Source organism: Lynx canadensis, chromosome E1 (assembly GCF_007474595.2).
Source record: "Lynx canadensis isolate LIC74 chromosome E1, mLynCan4.pri.v2, whole genome shotgun sequence".
NCBI lineage: Eukaryota > Metazoa > Chordata > Mammalia > Carnivora > Felidae > Lynx > Lynx canadensis.
The window spans coordinates 23113981-23137383 of record NC_044316.2 but is presented as its reverse complement, the minus strand read 5'-3'; the positions used below and the strand labels follow the sequence as shown (position 1 = coordinate 23137383).

The 23403-nt window shown below is 46.8% G+C and overlaps 1 protein-coding gene and 1 pseudogene across 6 annotated transcripts in view; one reads left to right on the top strand and one right to left on the bottom strand.

The window, feature by feature from the left end:
• Positions 1–3072: 3072 nt before the first annotated feature.
• LOC115500285 lies at positions 3073–4065 on the top strand (annotated as a pseudogene).
• Positions 4066–14345: 10280 nt separating this feature from the next.
• HNF1B (HNF1 homeobox B) overlaps positions 14346–23403 on the bottom strand; it is a 53990-nt gene continuing 44932 nt past the window's right edge. For 4 of the 6 annotated variants that reach the window (XM_030296368.1, XM_030296369.1, XM_030296372.1 and 1 more), the window contains exons 8-9: positions 23229–23347; positions 14346–15292 (exon numbers count right to left, since the gene is read on the bottom strand). In XM_030296368.1, the coding sequence (XP_030152228.1) occupies positions 15272–15292; positions 23229–23347 (140 nt within the window). In that variant the 3' untranslated portion in view covers positions 14346–15271. The remainder of the gene's footprint in view (positions 15293–23228; positions 23348–23403) is intronic. The other 2 variants (XR_003964772.1, XM_030296375.1) reach the window with 2 other exon arrangements.

Below are 23403 nucleotides of genomic sequence, written 5' to 3'. Positions count from 1 at the left end.
GAAGTTTTCATGTTAGCTACTGGGTCCACTGGCTAGAGAGCAGGCAGCACTCATACTGTCTGAGAAGGCAGCTTTCCCTGCTGAGCCAAGAGCCCCCTGAGGGAAGAGATTGTTTCTTATTTGTCATTGAAACTCTAGGCCCAGCAGACTGCACAGAATACAACTTAGCTAAATGACTCATAACTATTTGGTAAGTTGCCATCATTCTCATCACTAGTAAATATTTATTGGGGGTGTCTTATGTGCAGAGGCTCCACTAAGCAGTAAGGGGCACAAAGATTGTTTAGACACCATTCCCGCTTTCTGGGGGGACTTATGCCAGGGAGACCCAGAGGAGCTTCACTAGGCAGGAGGTCTCAGGAAGGAGCTAGAGCTGGGGGCCCCCAGGGAATCTGCTTGGGCAACCATAGTTTGCCAAAGAGTAAACTTACTGCAGGTAACCCCAGACTCAGATCCCATTCACTATGGATCTCTGCATACTCAGAGCAGAGCTGCTAACTCACTATCTGCCTGTCTAGCCTTTTTCCTTTGTCATCTCAGCGTCCTCGGCTCAAAAATGTGAATAAAAGTAAAAAACTAGTGTCTCTGGAAAGAATTTCTTAAGCTGTTAGCCTGGGAACAAAGGAAGTGTAAGTTGCCCCCCCTCCCCCACCCCTCCTCACCACGTCCCAGCTAGAGCTGCACTTGCTGTTAGCTGGGCCTGTGCTGTTTGCTTTGGGCTCCCTAGGGATCCGAGACCAGAGCTGCCACTGCCCTCAGGAGGAAGGAAGGAGCAGGTGCAGGTGTCTGGAGTTGAGTTCATCCTAACCCACCTTAACTGAGTGCTTCGTTGTGCTGAGCGCTGTACTAGCCACGGGAAATACAGCAAATGACAAAAGGAATGTAACTCCTCTCCTGTCAAACTTATGTCTCAGACAACCTGGGAGAAGAAGGACAGCAAGTTGATCTCTTGGGATCCAAGGGTCAGCCCAGATGAAGTGAGAGGCTGTTGCTGTACCGATGCCTTTGTCTCATCAAGGGGACCTTCCCTGCATGGAGTAAGGGTCTAGCATCATGCATGGAAGGTGGGGACACTGTCAATGGGTGGTATTTTCTGCATGGCTCTTTCAGGCCAGTGCTTCTGAAACTTTTCTACTGAAGTACCATTAATGCCAGAGAAGATTGAATTTGTGTTTCTCAAGGGGCCTGTGGTTTTAGATCACTGCAAATGGGAGATTTCTCTGAAGCCCCGTATCTTATCTTAAAAATGTGTGTAAATTTTGTATTTTCTATCATGTTCATGCATTTGCTTTTATATAAAAATGCAGTTAAAATTACTTATCTCTGTACCACCTCACACCTGTCAGAATGGCTAAAATGAACAACCCAGGAAACAACAAGCGTTGGCAAGGATGCAGAGAAAAGGGAACACTTTTGCATTATTGGTGTAAATGCAAACTGGTGCAGCCGCTCTGGAAAACAGTGTGGAGGTTCCTCAAAAAATTAAAAATAGAACTACCTTATGACCCAGCAATTGCACTACTAAGTATTTACTTGAAGGATATGAAAATACCGATTTGAATGGGCCCAGGCACCCCAATGTTTATAAGCAGTATTATCAATGATAGCCATAGTATGGAAACAGCCCAAATGTCCATCAACTGATGAATGGACAAAGATGATGTGATACACACACACATACACACACACACACACACACACACACACACACACACAATGGAATATTCACTCAGCCATCAAAAAGAATGAAATCTTGCCATTTTCAACAATGTGGTTGGAAATAGAGTGTATTATGCTAAAGGAAATAAGTCAGAGAAAGACAACCATCATATGATTTCACTCATCCGTGGAATTTAAGAAACAAAGCAGATGAACATAGGGGAAGGAAAGGAAAAATAAGATAAAAATAGAGAGGCAGACAACCATAAGAGACTCTTAAATACAGAGAACAAAGGGTTCTGAGGGTTGCTGGAGGGGAGGTGGGGGGGATGGGCTAAATGGGTGATGAGCACTAAGGGGGGGCACCTGTTGGGAGGAATGCTGGGTATTGTATGTAAGTGATGAATCACTGAGTTCTACTCCTGAAACCAACACTACACTGTATGTTAACTAACTTGAATTTAAACAAATAAACTCAAACAATTTACTTATCTCTGAATAAAATCAATGCTCTGGGAAAATGAACTATTTTTACTGCAGCTCCTTGTACTCCCTGACCCACTGCCCTGTACCTGGGGATGAGAAGCATGCTTTTTAGGACATCAGACCCATACACAGGCACCACATTCAGGGGTGCCATCCTGAAGCGAGTCTCTAACATGCTTGCATTGCCACACCCTTGATACCAAAACACTCCTCTGGGTTTGTCCTATGCTGTGCTGGCCACACACTCCTCCAGGCTGACCCATAGGATCATCCTTTCTCCTCTGGGTTCATCCTGGTTCCTCTAGCAGGATTTGGAGATAGAGTGCCTGTAACACTATTCCCCAAATGTCTAGGGACGGTGGCTCTAAACTTTTTGCAGTCTCCTTCACAGGGAATGGGCAGGGCAGGGCAACAGAAGCATGAGATCCTGAGGTGGCTGGAAAACAACCAGTAATGTGGATACTTAAGGAACTAATTACCCAAAGGGCTAATGACTATCCTTGCGACTCCCTTGGTGGGCTTTAGCACTATGCCCCACCTTGCTTTCCCTGACACAGCTGCTCCATCTATACAAGGAAACTAGGAACCCAGGCTGCCTGCTTATCTGATGAGGTAGAAACTGGGCGATCCGAAGTCCATCGTAGGTGTGTTGTGGATTCAGTATGCCAATGGTTTTTAAATTTAAAAAAAAAATGCAACCCGTTTATCTATTCATCCATGCATTGATGAACTTTTATCCACTCAACATGTCTTTATAGAGAACCTACTATGCACCAGGCACCCTATGAGGTACTGGAGGTATAATGGTGACCAAGAAGGACATGGTCTGGCCCCTGTAGAACTTGCAAATGCGAAGCCCTCACATGCCACTTTCTCCTCTCTTCCTCGGCTACCTGCGGAGGTGGCAGCCAGCTCCTACTTGGCATCATGGCCACTCTCAGACCTCTGGTGAAGTCCAAGATTGTGCAACAGAGGGCCAAGAAGTTCATCTGGTGCCTTTCAGACTGATATGTCAAAATTCAGTGCAACCGGTGGAAACCCAGAGGCATTGACAACATGGTATGCAGAAGATTCAAGGGTCAGATCTTAATGCCCAACACTGGTTACAGGACCAATAAGAAAACAAAGCACAGGCTGTCCAGTGGCTTCCAGAAGTTCCTAGTTCACAATGTCAAGGAGGTTGAAGTGCTGCTGATGTGTGACAAATCTTACTGTACAGAGATTGCTCACAGTATCTCCTCCAAGAACCACAAAGCTACTGTAGAAAGAGCAGCCTAGCTGGCCATCAGAGCCACCAATCCCAACGCCAGCCTGCGCAGCAAAGAAATTGAAGAGACAGACAGCTTATGTGCATGTAATATTTGTGTTAATAAAACCATAAAACTACCAAAAAAAAAAAAAAGAACTTGCAAATGGGAAACAGATTTACATGAATAATCTCCAAGGAAGTAAATGAAAGAAACACAGATGGGGCAGGCCCAGGTCCTTCTGCCTTTGCTCCTGCTCTGGAATGTTCTGTCCAAAAGCATAGGTACACAAATAACAGGTTCTGGACTAAGTCAGAGGTAATGGCGGGTTTACCATCTGAAGCTCCTCTTAGAAAGGTAAGAAACATAAAACAAAATCTCCATCCACGTCCCCTCACATGCCCAAGTGCTCTAGGACAATGCACCAAACCATGGTGTGTGAACACGCTTGAGAGGAGGACATTCAGAGTCTCACCGGATTCTCACTTCAGAGCTGTGACCCTAAGTGGCACATTGACATTAAGTCCTCCATTTCACAGATATAGAACCCGAGGCCTCAGAGAAGCGAAGCAGCCCGTTGAAACTCACCTGGCCAGGATGGGACCAAGATGGGGTGACTAAGGCGGTGGGGAAGAGTAGGGCCCAGGGCGTGACTCTTGCTTCATTTTCTTAAAGTTTATGTATTTTGAGAGTGAGAGAGAGAGGAGACAGACAATCCCAAGCAGGCTCCGTGCTATCAGCACAGAGCCTAGTGTGAGGCTTGAACTCATGACTCACAAGATCATGACCTGAGCCGAAATCAAGAGTCAGACACTCTGGGGCGCCTGGGTGGCGCAGTCGGTTAAGCGTCCGACTTCAGCCAGGTCATGATCTCGCGGTCCGGGAGTTCGAGCCCCGCGTCAGGCTCTGGGCGGATGGCTCCGAGCCTGGAGCCTGTTTCCGATTCTGTGTCTCCCTCTCTCTCTGCCCCTCCCCCGTTCATGCTCCGTCTCTCTCTGTCCCAAAAATAAATAAAAAAACGTTGGAAAAAAAAAAAAAAAGAGTCAGACACTCAACTGACTGAGCCACCCAGGTGCGCCATGATTCTTGCCTCTAATGAGCAGTGCTGGGTTGGAGGCCTCTAGTAACTTGCCAGACAGACCCCCCCCCCCCCATGGTTCTGGAGACACTGGCCACTGCCCCTTATCTTTCCTCCCCATGACATGTGCAGATCTGATGGCTCTAATGCAGAAAAACTCTGGACTCTAGAACTCAGCTAAGAGTTGGTGGGACAATGAAAACATGGGCTTTGAAATATACCCAAACAACCCACAGCCCTGTCCTCTCCTCCCCAAAGATTGACCAATGACCCCTACACCAGTGACTGAATTGTTTCTAAGAAACCTTGTGTGGCTTTGGCTACTGACTGACAAAAGATTGTCACACTTTTCCACCCTTCACCTTTGGGGTATCTTCATCTAAACATGCACTGCCATTTAATGTGGAATTCAACCAAATTTGGACTAAGTTTGGTTGTATAGCTAATCATGTTTAGAGTCACCTTCCTATGACATTAAGGCCTCCAGGAGAGTCACTGAAAAGCCTGTGAGGTCTGCTAATTCCATTGCGAGTAAGGAATGTGTTTATTCTTCCATGGGGCAAAGATCCCCCACTCAAAGTGACGCTGCCACATTGTGTAACCAGGAACATGGGTTGTTGCTGATGTAAACAAATGGCCAGGGGCAGACCTGCCAGGAGCCCAGTCTCCCTTTTCCCAGAGGTGTTTCTTATGAATGGTTGTACCCAGTGAAGCAATTTCCTGCCTTGTAAACTTCTGCCCAGCAAACCACATCTCCTATCTATCGCTGCCTGGCTCTGGGTCATAAAGCAATTCCCCAGACACCAATTTGCACCCGATCAAGAGTCCTTGAGTAACAAGAAAATTACCCTCCACCTGCGGACATAATGACACTTTGCAAGGCTAGTGGCTTTGCAGTTTCTGAACGTAAACATCACATGCCTTACCCCACGCCTTACCTCTGCTCATCTGAGATGTGGGGCCCACATATTTGATTCTTAGACTCTGGTCCACTCCTCAGAGGCACCAGCTGGCTAGTGACCCATTACCTTGACCTGAGGACCCTGCAGCCTGTCAGATCATGATTTACAGAACCAGGGCAAGAGAAGTTCAGGCAGGGGTCCCAGGCATGCAGAAGACAGAAGGTTTGGGCTGAAACAACACTGGGAACTCATTGATTTGGACATTCATTTTGCATGTTGTGGTCCCTCAACGTGAAATGTCTTTCCCACCCCCCATCTGCCTGGTGAACTGTCACTCATTCTTTATGATGTCAAGCGTCTTTCAAAGGACCTTCTCTGATTTCTATCTAAACAGAATTGCTTCCACTGTCCTACCACTCTACCTTCTAACACCTACACACTGCATTACAATCACTTGTTAATTTGTCTGTCTCCCCAGCCAGGTTCGGAACTCCCTCAGGGCATCTTGGAGCCCTCAGTACCCACCACACTACACCAGCTCAAAGACAGTGTGAAAAAGAGGTTTGTTGAATGAATGAGTGAATGGGAACCTGTTAACATGCCTCTCCACCATACTTAGATGTTCTGTGTAATGAAAATATACAAAGGACATGGTTAAAGGAATGAAGACCTGGGTTAGGCTAGTAAAGAAGGCATAGTCAAGGGGTTCTGTACTTGAGAAGGGTGCAATCTGGCATATTCCTGCAGATTATAGGAATATCTGCAGATGAGGTATAGAGGTTGGGCCCATGGGTAGATAGATAGAAGTGGTTTGTTGTTGGTTTTCCTTTTTGAGTGCCAGCTCAGGAGCCAGAATGGGTTCCAAGCCAATCTAACTAACCTTAGTATTACACTAGCCCATAAGTCATTACCTAGGACCTCCATTTTTAGAAATAATTTCTCTTTTAATTTACACCTAAGTTAGTTAGCATGTGGTACAACAATGATTTCAGGAGTAGATTCCTTAATACCCCTTACCCATTTAGCCCATCCCCCCCTCCCACAACCCTCCCAGCAACCCTCTGTTCTCTATATTTAAGAGTCTCTTATGTTTTGTCCCCCTCCCTCTTTTTATATTATTTTTGTTTCCCTTCCCTTATGTTCACCTGTATTGCATCTTAAATTCTTCATATGAGTGAAGTCATATGATATTTGTCTTTCTCTGACTAATTTCATTTAGCATAATACCCTGTAGTTCCATCCACGTTATTGCAAATGGCAAGATTTCATTCTTTTTGATTGCCAAGTAATACTCCATTGTATACATATACCACATCTTCTTTCTCCATCAGTGGATGGACATTTGGGCTCTTTCCATACTTTGGCTATTGTTGACAGTGTTGCTATAAACATTGGGGTGCATGTGCCCCTTCGAAACAGCACACCTGTATCCCTTGGATAAATACTAGTGCAATTGCTGGGTCATAGGGTAGTTCTATTTTTAATTTTTTTGAGGAACCTCCATACTGTTTTCCAGAGTGGCTGCACCAGTTTGTATTCCCACCAGCAGTGCAAAAGAGATCTTCTTTCTCTGCATCCTCACCAACATCTGTTGTTGCCTGAGTTGTTAATGTTAGCCATTCTGACAGGTGTCAGGTGGTATCTCATTGTGGTTTTGATTTGTATTTCCCTGATAATGAGTGACGTTGAGCATTTTTTCATGTGTTGGTTGGCATCTGGATATCTTCTTTGGAGAAGTGTCTATTCATGTCTTTTGCCCATTTCTTCACTGGATTATTTGTTTTTTGGGTGTTGAGTTTGATAAGTTCTCTATAGATTTTGGATCCTAACCCTTTATCTGTTATGTCATTTGCAAATATCTTCTCCCATTCCGTCGGTTGCCTTTTAGTTTTGCTGATTGTTTCTTTTGCTGTGCAGAAGCTTTTTGTTTTGATGAGGTCCCAGTAGTTCATTTTTGCTTTTGTTTCCCTTGCCTCTGGAGACCTGTTGAGTAAGAAGTTGCTGCAGCCAAGGTCAAAGAGGTTTTTACTCCCTTTCTTCTTTAGAATTTTGATGGCTTGCTGTCTTATGTTTAGGTCTTCCATCCATTTTGAGTTTACTTTTGTATATGGTGTAAGAAAGTGGTCCAGGTTCATTTTTCTGCATGTAGGAGCTCCATTTTTATCTATTATCTATTTCCTTTCTTCTTATCTCCATTTATAAAAGCAATAATAATGACTTGCTCCTTCCTTTGAAGTTTGACGAGTTTGACATGGTGGTGGTAGGTATACATTGGGTCATTTTCCAGACATTTAACTAGTAAACTCCATGACATACATATGCACATTCATTCATTCAAAAAATATTTAATGAGGGGGTGCCCGGGTGGCTCAGTTGGTTACGCATCTGACTTCAGCTCAGGTCATGATCTCACGGTTCATGGGTTCGAGCCTTGCATCGGGCTCCCCGCTGACAGCTTGGAACCTGGAGCCTGCTTCAGATTCTGTGTCTCCCTCTCTCTCTCTCTCTTTCTCTTTCTCCCTCTCAAATAAATAAACATTAAAAAAATGTATTTACTGAGTACCTAATATGTTCCAGGTACCAAAAGATGGGGCCCAAAACAGTGAACAAAACACCAACCCCCTGTTCTCATAGAACTTACATCCTAGTTGGGGAAAAACATCCAGTGACAGTGAAGTTGGGGCCCATCATGTTTTCTCATGTTGTAATCCTGGAGGGACTGGATGCCAATAATTAACACTTACTGAACACTTTCTTTGTACCAGGCATAGGGCTTGATGCACCTTGTCTCTCATTTAACCCTATGCCAACCTTATTTTCAGATAAGGAAACAGACCAAGTAGACTTCCCAAGATCACACACCTAGTGAGTGGCAGAGCCAGGATTTGAATCCAGATTTTTTTATTGCTCTCCAGCCTGAGCTCTTAACCACAACTCTCTACAGCAGCAACAAATATTTACTAGATGAACAAAGAAGTGGATGAATGGTTAACCCTAACTACAGTGGTAGCTTGGTGTTTGGCTTCCATGATACAAACATGAGCAACATGTTTAGGTTTTTCATTTACTTATTAATTTAAGCTTCTCCAAAGTATGGATTCTGTTGAAAGTAGATTTCCTAAAGATTAAGAAGCCTCATTGTTATTCATGTTTCATGGGCAAGGCAATCTGTTTTACAAATATAATGATGATCCCCCCCCTTCTACCCCAGTTTTATTGAAAAATAATTGACATATATCACTGTATAAGTTTAAGGCATGCAGCATGATAGTTTGATTTATATCTATTGTGAAGTAATCATATTTTAATTGAAAAATTGTGCAAAAGAAACTATCACTGTAAGTTCTATTCTGGATTTGTCATAAAGTCTCTGTATTAGACTATATAATGACCCCAAATATATTAGGTCCTAATCCCTGGAAGCTGTAAATGTTACCTTAAAAGGAAAAAGTCTGGGCAGATATGATTAAAGAAGACTATTTTATTTTATTGCTTTTGGGGGGGCCCTGGTTGGCTCAGTCAGTTAAACATCCTACTCTTGATTTCAGCTCAGGTCATGATCTCATGGTTTGTGAGTTTGAGCCCCCTGCTGGGCTCTGCACTGACAGTATGGAGCCTACTTGGGATTCTCTCTCTCTCTCTCTCTCTCTCTCTCTCTCTCTTTCTCTCTGTCCCTCCCTTACTCACATGCATGCACATGTATGCTCTCTTGCTCTCTCTCAAAATAAGTAAATAAACTTTTTTTTTTAAGATTTTATTTTTAAGTAACATGGGGCTTGAACTCACAACTCCAAGATCTAAATTCACACGTTCTACCAAATGAGCCAGCCAGGTGCTCCAAGGAAGAATACTTTAGATAATCCAGTGGCCCCTAAATGCAATGCAACCACATGTATCCTCATGAGAAGGGGAAGGGGGAGATCTGGCACTGAAGAGAAGGTAAAATGACCATGGAGGTGGGGACTGGTGATGGGGCCACCAGAAGTTGGAAGAAGCAAGCAACAGAGACTCCTCTACAGCCTCCAGTGGGAGTATGACCTGCTGTCACCTTGGTTTTGGCCCCATGATACTGATTTTGGACTTCTGGCCTCTAGAACTGTGAGAGAACATATTTCTGGTAATTTGTTAGAGCAGCCACAGGAAATGAATACAGTCTCCCACAGAGATCCCCCTACAAATGAATTCACCTCCTTCCCTGCCTCCAGCCCCTTTCTTGGCTATTTGTGTTTCTTTCTAGTACCTATCAATTCCTGGCATGGTGTATGTTTGTGTATTATTGTAGGCTCCTCCCACTTGAACATAAGCACCACGGGAAAAGTGACATTTTTTTAACCGCTTTTCTCCCCATGCCTAGAAGAGTAGGCACATAGTAAGTACTCAATAAACATTGGTTGGATACATGATTGAATGTCATGTTATTGCCACCTGGAGAGCTCGGAGATCACATCAGGGATACAGTAGCAGACATCACAGCATGACCTACCACTTTTAAAGTGCCACTTTAAAAGATATCTGAGGGGCGCCTGCATGGCTCAGTCGGTTAAGCATCTGACTCTTGATTTCAGCTCAAGAGTCATGATCTCACAGTTTGTGAGATCGAGCCCTGTGTTGGGCTCTGCACTGAGCATGGAGCCTGCTTAAGATTCTCTCTCTCCCCCCCCCCCACCCCTCTCTGACTCTTTCTTTCTCAAAAAAAAAAAAAAAAAAAAATCTGAGATAGAGTCTAGTCTCAGACAACCCTGTTTTTCATTTCTGCATCAATTTCTGTTTCCTACTTCATTCAGGCCCCAAACCTTGCAATGGCCTTCAGAGCCTCTCCTTCCCACACTCTATGTCCAAACCACCGGGAAATCTTGGTGCCTTCAAATTCTCTTCCTTCAAGGGGACACTCACAATTCCACTGCCTCTCTTCCCTTCCATTGCCCCTCTGCCACTCCTGGTCTCAGGCCGATGACAGCAATGGCTTCTGATGGTTTTTTGCTGTCACTCTTGGCCCCTCCGTACAACTCAGCAGCCAGAGGGATCCTCTGAAAACATAGTTACATCTTGTCTCTGCTTCGTTCATGACTCTCTGATGGCTCCTAGATCCCTCAGAGGAAAAGCCAAGTCCTCACAGCAGTGCCTACAGATGGCAGTGACAACTGCCCTCTGTCATTTGTTGTCATATCCCACATCCCTGACACGCCATTCTGTCACTCAGCTCGAGCTCCTCTAACCTCCCTGCTTCCGTAGAAGTTTTTGTCATCACACACATGCATTCAGTTACTGCTTGTTTCCCCCACTAGAATGAACTTCAAGAGGGGAAGGATTTCAAGATTTTGATTTTAAGTAATCTCTACAGCCAAAATGGGGCTCGAACTCATGACCTTGAGATCAAGAGTCGTGCGCTCCACTGACTGAGCCAACCAGGTGCCCCAAGAGGGGAAGGATTTTTATTTATTTGGTTCATTGATGTACCCTCAGTGTCTAGAACAATGGTGCCTGGCACATAATAGGTGTCAGTAAATATTTCTTGAATAAATAAATGAGAAACATAATTTTGGACTAGGTAATGTTTCCAAAAGCAAAGGGATACATGGAAGGACTTATAAAGCTCAGGAAACCAGGCACATTTTCCTTATACTGGGATTTTTTTGTTTTTGTTTTTTAAAAAAATTAGCTTTCTCTTTTTATCCCTTTCGTAATTGAGAATAGTTTGATGTGATTGGCTTAGTAAGGATCTCTGGACAATAGGGCAGAGAAAAGAAACCTGCCTTTTGGGAATATGATAGTATGTAAGAAAATTAATTATGTGGAAACTATAAAGAAATATGTCGTTTGTGTTGTACGATTTGTTGGCGTAAACATACATACACGGACTGTGTGAAAATTGCTTTGATGAGTCCCGCTTTTGATGTTACCCCCACCCCCCTCACTTTGTTTGCTCTGCTCTGCTGTCCCTTAGAACACATTTCCTCCCTATACATGCACACATCTCCGTACAGGCACCCAGGAAAAAATGGTCATTCAGGCGTGTGTCAAGTCCTGCACACCCCAAAGATTCATTTAAAAAATACAGGCATGTTATAAATCTTGGCTGACAATCTAGTATTTGCCTAGCCAGAATGACCTCTGCACCAGAACTGGGGGCAGAGAGAGGGAGGAAGAGAGGGAGGAGAAGGAGAGGGAGAGGGAGTGGGGAGGGAGAGAGGGGAGGAGGAGAGGGGGAGAGGAAGGGAGGGGCAGGCTTTATAGCCATTTGGTTTAGTGGACTGCAGCTTCTCATGAGTATTCAGCCTATAGGATGCAATTGGGATATGTTTGAAGTATTATAACATGGATATGTCATATAGCACTGCATGGGCCCCTATCAGCAATCTCACATTCCAGAGCAGATTTTGACGGTGTTTGTTTGAGTTAATTCCTAATTCGAAGGGAACACATCAGCCCTGATTTTCCTTGGGAAGAAGTTTGCTCCTGCTTCTTCCTGACCCACACCATTGCTTGCTCTGGGCACTCCTCTGGCATGCCCCCCACTGACCCTTAGGACCACCACCAGCTGTAGTCTCAGCCTCCTGGCTCTCATACTTCCTGCAATGGTCACCACATTTCACCTCCTTCTTTCCCTTTAGGAGACAAAGACTCTCTTCGGTCAGGCCTTTCTCCTTTCCTCAGATGCCTCCTCCCTGACTCATCCTTGGTCCCTGGCTGGATTTGCCATACACCATAGAAATGAAGAAAATCACTTTACCAGCTGTTTTTTTTTTTTTTAATTTTTACCATTTTAACTATTTTTAAAAATTTTTTTTTCAACGTTTATTTATTTTTGGGACAGAGAGAGACAGAGCATGAACGGGGGAGGGGCAGAGAGAGAGGGAGACACAGAATCGGAAACAGGCTCCAGGCTCTGAGCCATCAGCCCAGAGCCTGACGCGGGGCTCGAACTCACGCACCGCGAGATCGTGACCTGGCTGAAGTCGGACGCTTAACCGACTGCGCCACCCAGGCGCCCCTCCAGCTGTTTTATCAAGCATCAGATTTGTGGTGAGGTTATCTGGAAATAGCAACAAAGCCTGGAAGACCATGCGAGATGTCACTGTGGGATGAGAGAGTACTGATAACACAACATACCAGCTACACTTCCAAGTGTCTCAACTCATTCACTCCTCAAACAACCTTATACAGGAGGTACTATTATCATTACTCAATTTAATGGAGGACACAGAGGATGGGGTTAAGTGCTGGAGTTGGAGATTCTAATCAGGGCATTCTGGCTCCCAAATGAATACCAAAGACCTGCCTCCAGCCGTGGGCCAAGAGCTCAGATTCCCTGGGTGTCTACATTGTGTTCTTATCCCCCTGAATCTAGCGGCTAACCCCCCAGTTATCTCTGCCTTAGTTGGGGGAAGAGTCCACTGTTTGGCATGGAAAAGGTTAATGCATTTGAAGGCAGGTCTTCATTACTGATTTCATTTCCATGAGTGTTAAAATGAAATCTGCTTCCCCAGAGCTTTTCCCAGAAAATGACAGTAGGTCATGGGAAAACAGAGCCATCTGTCTGTCAGTCTGGGCTCCAGGTGTAAAGAGAGGCCCTGGAAATGTCAGTCCATATAGTTCTGGGGGAAGAATGAGAGTTTTTAGTTACAAGTAAATCTTCAGAGGGGGTAATTCCACATGAACCCTACATGGTGGCCTCCTTGTCCCTTGTAGAGCCAGTATAGAAGGTCCCTGCTTGATGCAGAAGGGAGGTGCTAACTTTGCCAGGGTTGTCTTCTACATGTCTTGGTTTATATAGGGTTTGGTTAGGAAAAGTCCCTAGAACCTTCCCCAGCCTACCTATCCTCCCTCCCCTCAGCCTCCAGTTCTGCCCACATGACTGCTTGGATGAAAAGACCTTCTGCATTCTCGGGGCTATTGCAATAATGCAAGATCTAAAATGTACCCAATTAAGATACTTGTTCCAGAAACGTGAGTCCAGATATGGGGTTCCAACTGAGGCTCGGGCTTGAGGCCTGTATTCCCTTCCTCATCCTGGAACTCACAGGAGCTACCCAATAGGACATCTCAACTAGTGACAGGGGATCTTGGCCTCTCTTGACACGTGGTGCTTGGCAGTGGCCCACCCCAGCTCCTCTCAACTGAACTAGGAATGTTCTCTTGACCACTTCAGCTCACGTGACATCGTCCAGGGGAGCCGGGAACCAAAGGAGGTCGGCATTTCCTTATCTACCCATCCCTGTCCTGGGCACATAGTAGGATACGTACTCAGTAAATCTGCCCAGATCACCGCGAAGTGCGTCTTCCACTGCACCTATTGCCTGCGACCTGCTCAGCACAATTCCCTCGTTCACACTGCGCCTGGCAAATGCTCTGACTTGAAGCAAGAAACCACATGCTGGTAGGTCTCTGCTGTATAAGAGGAGATGGCAAGGAAGACAGGTCCATCCTCTTTCCTGAAGTCAGCACTGGATTGTTTGTGGCAATGTCCTTGCTGGTGGAGTGTCCAGGCCTTTGGCTTTTATTCGTCAGCATCCTGGCCCGAGGGGCAAAGCTGGACAGGAGGCGGCAACCACAAGAGTTTTCCCATTCTCCTAGTGACTAACAGCTCCATAGAAGGAAGACTGGGATTAACGCTTGAAACGAGGCCAAAAAAGTTACCCACAGGGTTTCCATTCTTTCCGCTTTTAATCTGTCCCTATGACCAAGAGTCACCAAGAGCTGGCTCTATTCCTTTGTTCCTGTGAGTTGCAGGGAAGACAAAGGTGTGGGCTCCCACTGTGGCCAGATCCCCTGGTGGTGGGGGTGGGGGGTTGTGGAGTCTGGCGAGGGGAATTAACTCTGCTTACCTTAGCAGTACAGCTGGTGTGAAGACACTAGGACATGTAGCCATGAATCCAATGGACTAAGTGGAAAACTCCAAGGAGAACAGGAACCAGGGGCTCTTGGTGGAACCGGGGCAGGGGAAATGTCAGAGACAGAAATATGAGACTCTGGGCGGTGATAAAATAAATCGTTTTAATGGGAGGCTTTCCGAAAGGGTAACTTTTTCTTGTGCTATGAAGCAGCCAGTTTCCTTGCCTTGGGGGTTTCTTGGGTGGTGTCCTGACTGAACCCCTAGCCCCACCGGGAGCTAGGATGTTAGTCTGACACTATGTTCAGCCCCTCCAGGATCCAGAGGTGTGTCTTAACATCAGGAGATTGGAGTCAGCTGGCAGTCAGTCCCAAACGTACAGTGCCTGTGTGTGTCCAGGCCTGAGGGAAAGGGGCAGAGGCTTCACTTCCGACTCAGGATACGTCTCCATGGGGGGAGAAAAAAAGGGGGCAAATCACTTTGAAAATTCAACTCTGACCTTTACAAAGAAAACTAATAGACACTTTAGTATTATATACAGGGTAGGGGTGAAAGGGAGTGGAGGGGAAATTGCACTTAATTACAGTAGGTTATAGTTTACACCCATTGGACAAATTTACTTCTTCAAAAGAAATCTCGAGATCAGCTGGGAGGGGGTGGGGAGGGGGGGAGTCTGCAGATATTTACAGTGTGTTTGGCTCAGTTCAACAGCACGTGTCCTCCTCCTGTCAGTAACAGATTCAAGTTTTCACATCAGTTTGTTCGATGAAGGAGCATAATGCAGGCACGACAGCGTTCTCTCTTCCTCTTCTGCGGTTTCTTGTCTCCCGCCTGTGGGCGGGATGGGAGTACTTGACGTCTTGGGAGAGGCATGGCGACAATACTGCATAGAAGGGAAGGGCTGCGCCTCGGAGCGGCTGTCTGAAGCGTCAGCAAGATGTCAGGTAAGCAGAGACCTCTCGAAGGTGCTTGTCAGGTCACTGGGCTTTTCTGTGACAGCTGCCCGGAGGGTGATGGTGTGGAAAATAGGGTCCTTGTTGCTGTGCACAAAGCAAGTGATGTGTGGTCATCACCAGGCTTGGAGAGGGCACTGCAGAGAGAGCAGAGAGAGCTCAGCCGTGTGCAGTTAGCGGGGACAATGGCCCTTGGTTTGTCTTCTCCAGGGGAGCCGAGACCCAAGTCAGCCGGCAAAGGGCCAAGGACCTAGTGCCTGCTCGATGCCACAGTGTTGGTCCTGAAGCACACTCCCTTTAGGAACACTCGGGAGCCAGATCTTCTGGCCACTTCAGAAGAGAGAAGTGAATTGCTGGGGACCTTGAATTAATCATAACTCACTGACCTTTATTCTGGAGTCAAGCTCCTCTTTCTTTGAGAGTGGGTTTTTATTTTAATGTTTGTTTATTTTTGAGAGGGGGGAGGGGCAGAGAGAGAGGGAGACACAGAATCTGAACAGGCTCCAGGCTGTGAGCTGTCAGTACAAACCCCGACGTGGGGCTCGAAGTCACAAACTGCAAGATCATGACCTGAGCCGAAGTTGGAAGCTTCTACCCAGGTGCCCTGAGACTGGGTTTTACGATGTGCTCAGTGTGGGTGCAATGGCAGCTGGACAGGAGCTTTTTGCCTCTCATGGAAGTCAGGGTCCTGTTCCTAAGACCTCTAAGGGCTGGGGTCCCCTAGACCATTGATCCCCAAACTTCAATGGACCTAAGAATACCAGACATCCCGTGAAAATGCGTATTCTGATGGAGTGGGCCTGTGGTGGACCTAAGAACCTGCATTTCTAATCAGTTCCCAGATTGTGCCAATGCTGCCGATCTACTTGAGCACATGAAAAAATGGCCACTTGCTCAAACGACCCATCAGGGAAGGAGTGTGAGAAAGTGCTCTCTGTAGGCTTGCTCCTAATAGGACAAGAGACCTGGGCTGAAGGCCTCTGATGCCCAGATGAGGGCAGGAGACCCCAGAACAGATGGAGAAACCCCCTGAGAGGAGTCACCCCTTCCAGGGCCCTCGGCCTCATTCATTTCAACCGTCATAGCACACCATTCCCGTCCTTTTCCCTCCAGGGAGGCCCTTTTTGCTTCCCTCTGTCTCTTCTTTCCCTTTCACTTGTTTGGGCATCTAAGGGGAAAGTTCTGCCTTTTGACTTAATGGCTCTTTCTCTAAAGACTCTTCCCTAAACACTCAGGAGCACACATAAGTGTGTGTGCGCGCGCACACACACACACACACACACACGCACAGCCCCCCCTACCGTTACTACGAAAGGCCTATTATCCCATTATTATCTCACAAATCAGTGCTCCCAGCCATAATCCTGTATGAGGTTGCCATTATGCCCATTTTACAGATTAGGAAGACGAGTTCAAAGAAAATGAATTGTCCAGGGTTTTAGAACTAGGACAGCATAGAGACAGAAATTCAAACTGGTTCCGGGTACCCTCCTGGCACATGTTCTTTCTATTATGCTCTGAGGTTAAGAGTCTTCTACTGGCTTTGTGCTCTTGGTCAAGGTATTCTCTTTGTGCCTCAGTTTTTTCATCTGTAAAATGGAAGTTGTAGAGGGATCGGGTGAGCCGATACATGGGAAGTGTTCAGAATTAACACTGGGCTACACAGGGTGCCCTAGTCCGTGCTGCCCTTGAGCCCTCTTCAGAATGCGACTGAGCTGTGCATTCATTTGAAGGGACCGGTTCTGACCCTTTTAAATTCTTGAGGCCCTTGTCAGGGTCCTCTGATACCCTTTGCCTCCTCTTCCTCCCGTCGCCTGCCCCCACTTTTGAGTCTCTTTACTTCCCACTATCAGCCCTTTTCCAATTTTCAGATTTCAGGGAAGGAGAGAGAAAATGGCTTGTGACCTTGCAGGTTTCAATAGAAGAGCAAACAAGAAGGGCAGATAAGGAGACGCCAGCGAGATTCTATGACCTGTCATTAGGGATGGGCTTCCCAGCTATCAAATGTTTGCTCACATAATAAAATGGTGGCAGAGCCCTAAATGTTGTCAAAGGAACTAGAGTTATTTGTCCCCTTCAGAGTCTAAACACAAACAGCTGATAAGGGGTGCGCTGTGGTCCCTCAGAACCAAGGCCTGGCACACCCAGCCCCTCGGGGGCCTTGCCCAGAGGATCTGAGGGAACCTCCCTCTGAAAGGGGTGGTAGCTGTGGTGATTACGTATGGTAAGAGCTAACATTTATCGAGGTCCCACTGTGTACCAGGCACTGTGCTAAGGAAGGACTTTACTCACATCATTGTATTGGATTCACACATCAACCCTTTGAAGCAGGTAATTATATTCATTCATTTAATACATTTTTGAATGTCTTCTACATACTTAGCACTTTTTTAGGCACAGGGGATGCAGCCACAAATAAGACCCTGTCCATACCCTCACAGAGTTTATATTCTAGAGAGAGATCTGAACAATAAAGTGAATGAATATATATGTATGTGTACACACATGTGTATACATATTGTACATATGTGCACAAAATAAAATTTCAGATGGAGATGAACACTCTGTAGAAATATAAGCATGATGACAGGTTAGGGTGATTTGAAGGCAAAGGGAATAATTTATAGAGGGGAATCAGGAGGGGCCTCCTGGAGGTGGTGACATTTGAGCTGAATGAAATGAGGGAGCAAGCATGAAAAGATGTGCATTATGGAATTTGGGGGGCAGAAGAGACCACAAATGCAGAAGTCCTGAAGCGAGATCACTTCAGTTCTGGTTCAGCTGAAGCCAGGTGAAAGAGGGAGGAGAGGAAGGACGTGAGAAGGGTAGGGCCAGCAGGGTGCTGATTACACGGCAGGAGGCCTTGGAAGCCTCCATTTCAGCTTGGTTGCAATGGGACACTATTGGAGAGTTTTGACACGGGTGGGGGTGACATGATTGGTTTCCCCTCTTAAGAGATCATTCTGGCTGCTGCGTAGTGAATAGACAGTAACCACCGTCGTGGGGCAGGAGTGGACGTAGGATTGGGAAGCTGGGGCCAGTGCAGGGTATCAGTGAGAGCAGGGGCTGGACTGGTGGGGAGTGAGAAGTGCTCAGATGTGGGATGCAGAGCTTATCCATGGACTGGTTGTAGGGCACGCAGAGAAGAATCAAGGAGACTCCCAGGTACCTCACCTGAATAACTGGTTACCATTTCTGGAAACGGAGAAGCCCCAGGACGAAGCAGTGCGAGTAGGGAGAAACGGGCAAAATGAAGAGTTCCTATTTTGGTGAGGCTTGTCAGATACACCGGGCATTTGCATGTACATGCCCGAGCTGCACCGGCTTTGTGAATGGGCCACTCAAGGGAGAGGTCTGTACTGGAGACAGAAGTACACGATCCATCAGTGTGTATGCTTGATCCAAAGCCATGGGATTGGGGATCACCCAGGAGTGAACACAGAAGAGAATGAGTGATAGGGCCCTCCAACAACAAAATGTTGGGAAAACAAGCTGCCAGCTATGGAAATGAGGAGTGCCACAGTGGGGGAGAACCAGGAATGGGTATTGTTCCAGAAACCAAGTGAAAAAAGGAGGGAGGATCAGCTGTGTCAGAGGCAGAGGTCGGAAAGTCCCCATTGGGTTTGACAATATGGCGGTACTTGTGAGCTGGACCGGAGAGGTTCTAATGTGGTGTCAGGACAAATGCCCATCAGGAATAGCCGTAAGACAGAATTGGGGGTGAGGAAGTAGGGACCGTGAGTACAGATAACTTCCTGCTGTTATTAAGTTAGATTAATTATGGCTCCATTAATTAGAAGTAATGATTATACTTCAAGGAAATTGAGGCCTAGAAAGATTATAAATAACTTGCCCAGGGTCTCACAACAGAAAAGTCTATGCTCTTAAACACGAGGAAGGTTATTTCCTTCTACCTTCTGAGTGTGGTCACAGGGAGGCCACGGAGAAATAAATGCTACTTACAGTCTTCCTTCCTCAGGGTTGCCAGCAGGGGAGGCCAAGTTCACCCCAGCCGCCATGGGCTGGGTGTTCTGGGCCAAGCACCAAGCTAGGTATTTTACAAGATTTATAGCATTCAGTCTTTTTAATGACCGTCCAGAAGAGGAATCATTATTTTCATGTTACAAATGAGGAAACCGAAGCTCAGAGAGGCTAGGACTTTTGCCTGAGGTCACCCAGGTAGAAGGTGATAGAATCTTGGGCCTGGGTCTGCCTAACTCCCAAGTCGGTGCTCTTAATCATCACACCATACTGGCTGACCACCAGCAGAGATGGTTGGAAGCTGCGGAATAGTTGCCAGGGATTTATGGCAAGGCTGTCCACCTCCCTGTCAGCACCCCTGACTGGTGGCTGCTCTGGGGGCCCTCTCCTGACCTCTCTATAAACTAGGAAGTGGAGCTGTAGGCACAGAGGTTGTGGAAACAGGATTCGGCTCTCAGCCTGCCCACACTTGTTCTAACCAAGGTCGGTGCTTGCTGCGGTCTGGTTTCCAGACTGGCGGGGCATTGTTTTGCAGGAGCTCAGGCACAGACCCACTTGCATGGTAACTCGCCAGCACCCAAGGTTGAGGAGGAGGGGGAGGCATAAGCTCTGGAAAGGACGGAGGGCAGGAGCTGTAGGTGAGACAGTCCCACCCTGAGATTCCTGAAATGTGATCCACAAGGCCCTGGGGCACGTCTGTCCTGACAATGGAAAACACTGGGATCAGATACAAGTTAAATCCTGGTTTTAGCCTTCTACCTACATAACCTCGGGTCATTTTTATGAGTGCTTAAAAATGGATATTAGAAGGAGAGCATTGCCTAATGGATTTGGAGTGAGAAGACCAGTAGTCTGGAAGTCGAGTTCCAGGTTCATCATCTGTGTGAATTTGGCCAGATCCCATCCCACCTCCGAAGCTCAGTGTTTTGCTCTGTAAGTCGGCCTCGCAGAATGGGTGGGGAAGGTTGGCCACGAAAGGTAAGAATGGAAAAGCACCCGGAGTGCTGCTATGGAAATGGGAGGCACTCAAAAAATGTTAGTTCTGAATTCATTCACTCACTCACTCACTCACTCACTCACTCACTCACTCATATTTACTGAATGTCTACTATAGCCCAGGCATTTGGCTAAGCACAAAGGCATTCCCTGCTCTATTTGCTTTTATCCTGGGAGTGAACCTCCTTTGACCCCATGTAGTTCAGTGAGTTACATTTTGAAGAAGTCGATAGAAAGTATCTCCTAAAGGATCACAGGTGGCAAGGAGAAACAGGGGGTTAGCACTCTGAGTACTTGACCATGTACCAGACACTGTCTCCTACACTTTGAAGATCCTGTGGTGGCGGGTGGGTAGGATTTTCTCCACAAGAGACACAGAAGTGGTCTCGCAGGGTGAATCAACTGCCCAAGGTCACATGGCGAGTGGGGAAGGAACCAGGATTAATGCAAGGCTGCTGGGCTTTCCTAGAACTCTGGGGTGCTTCTACAGTAGCACTGCCCAGGATGTGTCCCTCTGCCCGGAGCTTCTGTGCACACTAATGGCCCCATTCGAGGCACACAGCAGCATGTGAAAGATTCGGAGAAGCCCCTCCTTGTGGTGTCTAACTTTAACCCAGCCGTTCACCCAATACTTATAATCAAGGGGTCTTCCCCTCCTCACACCATGTGCCCCCAACTCCCAGCAATGGTCTTAAAACTCCTTTTGGAAAATAATACTTTAAAACAAAGAGAAAGCAGAATTGCCACCGGAACTCATTTCTGACCCTTTGCCTTGGGAACAGAGTTAGTGCAAATTTTCTTCACCTTGGTTCTTTCTGCCGTCAGGAGGCAGCACCTGTACCCTCACTTGACTTCGTTCTGCCCTTCCCCCCGCTTCCTCTTCTTCAGTTTGTAGGAAGGAAGTTTCCTGATTGGAACACCTACGTGGGCTAGATTTTACCCTTGTTCCTGACCGTTAACTCCACAACAGCAGCAAATACCATGGGTATTTTAGAGATGGATATTGGAAGACAAATATTGTTTAGGTGGAAGGAGTCTAGGATTTAGAGCCAAAGCCCAGAGTCTAAAGGTCCAGCTCTAGAAGTGATCACCGGTTGGACCTTGGGAAAGTCACTCTCCACCTCTGAGCCTCAGTTCATTCCTTTGTACTAAGGAAGTTTCAATAAAAAGAAATGATGAGATCCTGTTCATGAGAAGTGTAAACATAAAATGCTATGTGAATAGTTTTATCCTAAGTGTGATCATCCTTCTTATCATCCCAGAAATGAGTCTACTACCAGACTCCTGGAATATCCAGGGACTTAGGGACAACTTCACGGTGGTTCTAGAGGGCTGTTCATGCAGCTTCAAGGTCGGCTGGCCACTCTGTCCAGTGGAGGGGAGACGCCATTTGGGGGCCAGATGCTCAGAGAGCATCTCCAAGTATTTTGATTAAGAGACAATTTCCTGAATTCAGAGGGCCTGTTTCAACAAGCAAGCATCAAAGTCAACTTGGGGAAGACAGGAATAATTAATCACAGCCCTGTCTAGGGCTGACCAAGCGGCAGATGGATTGATAAACCTTTCAAAGGGGAAGGTATTCCCAAGCAGGGCTGCTGCGCCTGGCTGCCCCCCTGATTGAGATTTGTGAGCACAGATAAATGTTTTCCCTGCTCACTACAAAGAGTGGGAAATCGCACGGGAGTCGAAGGGCAGGGCAACAGGGGGTGTCCTTTCATCTTCCATTGGGTGAGAGAAGAGTGGCAGAGCCGGTCCCACACAACGCTCCCTCTCTCCCCACCTCCAGAGCCCAGCTACCTAGGCTGTGTGTGTGTGTGTGTGTGTGTGTGTGTGTGCGCGCGCGCGTGCACGCATTTCATGAACGCACATGCACACACCCAGGACATGCCAGGCCCTTAATCTACATGACCTCATTGAATCTCCAGAATAAGGAGATGTTACAACTCTCATTTTAAAGCTGAAGAAACAAGGGCTCAGACAGGTCAAGGTCACCAAACAAGTGGCAAACCAGGAACAGAAGCTACTGCTCCACAACACTGCAGGACCAGGAGATGTGGGCAAAGGGAAGAACAGAGAACCTGAGCCCATGAAAGAACTTGCTCAGCAGCATGTGGCAGTGGAGGAGGTGTGATTCGCAGGGCTCAGGTGGATAAAAGACCATCAACAAGACCAAACCCTGCTGAGAGCCACTGACATGAAGTTCAAGGTTGTTGCCTACTTATCTAGTAATCAATAAAGGCCAAACAGTTCCCACACTGCACAGACCCCAGCTCCTAAAAGGTCCTATTGTATTATTCTGGAATTGTCATGCATGCTCAGACATCTTGTCCTATTTCCTAACTCTCGGTGTCCCGTGACAGTCCAGCTGTCCAAGCGGCAATGATGAGCCACACCTTTGGTTGTCTTTGCTACTCCATCAACCCTGCGTGGAGGTGGGAACCAGCCATCCACTGAAAGAGTGACTAAGCCTCTGGATTTCCCACTTTTCATGCACCAGGAAGTCAATTCCAAGCTTCTTGACAGCAGACCAAGTAAATGCAGGTCCTCTCTAAGGCCAGGTTGTCTACTGAGGCATCTCCATGGGTCAGTTGAATTGGGTCATTCTCTGGAGCTTACAGCGTTCTGGGTCCAGCATGGGTCTTGGACTGGGGGAATTGGCCTCAGGACCCTGAATGCTTACTCCCTTTTTCCATTGATTAACTTGTGGAAAATCCTCAAAGGGGTCCCTCTTGCAAAGCATGAAACTCTTTAGAGGGTGTGACTTTCCTGAGTCTCCCTTGGAAACACCTTTTCTATGGCTCACTGATTAATCCCCTGGGGAATACTCAGTCTCACTACCTAAAGGCTCTGTGTCACCCAGTCTCCAGTGATTTATCAAGCTGTAGTCATTTTTTGCTCTTGCTGGCAAAGCTGGGGGAGCAGTCAGTCCCTTTAGCCTGTGGCCCATCTTCTTTGCCCTGTGACCTCAGGGATTCCTCTAGCAAGTAACCAGGAGCCTGGGAAGGACCAGGCTTACGGCTCAGTCCACACGCACCACGCTCTCTGCCCGTCAGTAGCCCCAGCCATTGCCCTCTCCTAACTTCCTGCCGGCATTACCTGTTTACTGGAAGACATGTTGGTAAGCGTACTGATGCTGCTTGTATCCGTGACCACCATCGCAGACGGAAACCGGGATGTGTGCGAATACTGGGGGGGTTCCTGCTTGTGTGTGTACACTGGAGAGACAGAGTGAAGACAGAGTCAAGCTGAGATCACACAAACACATGCACAG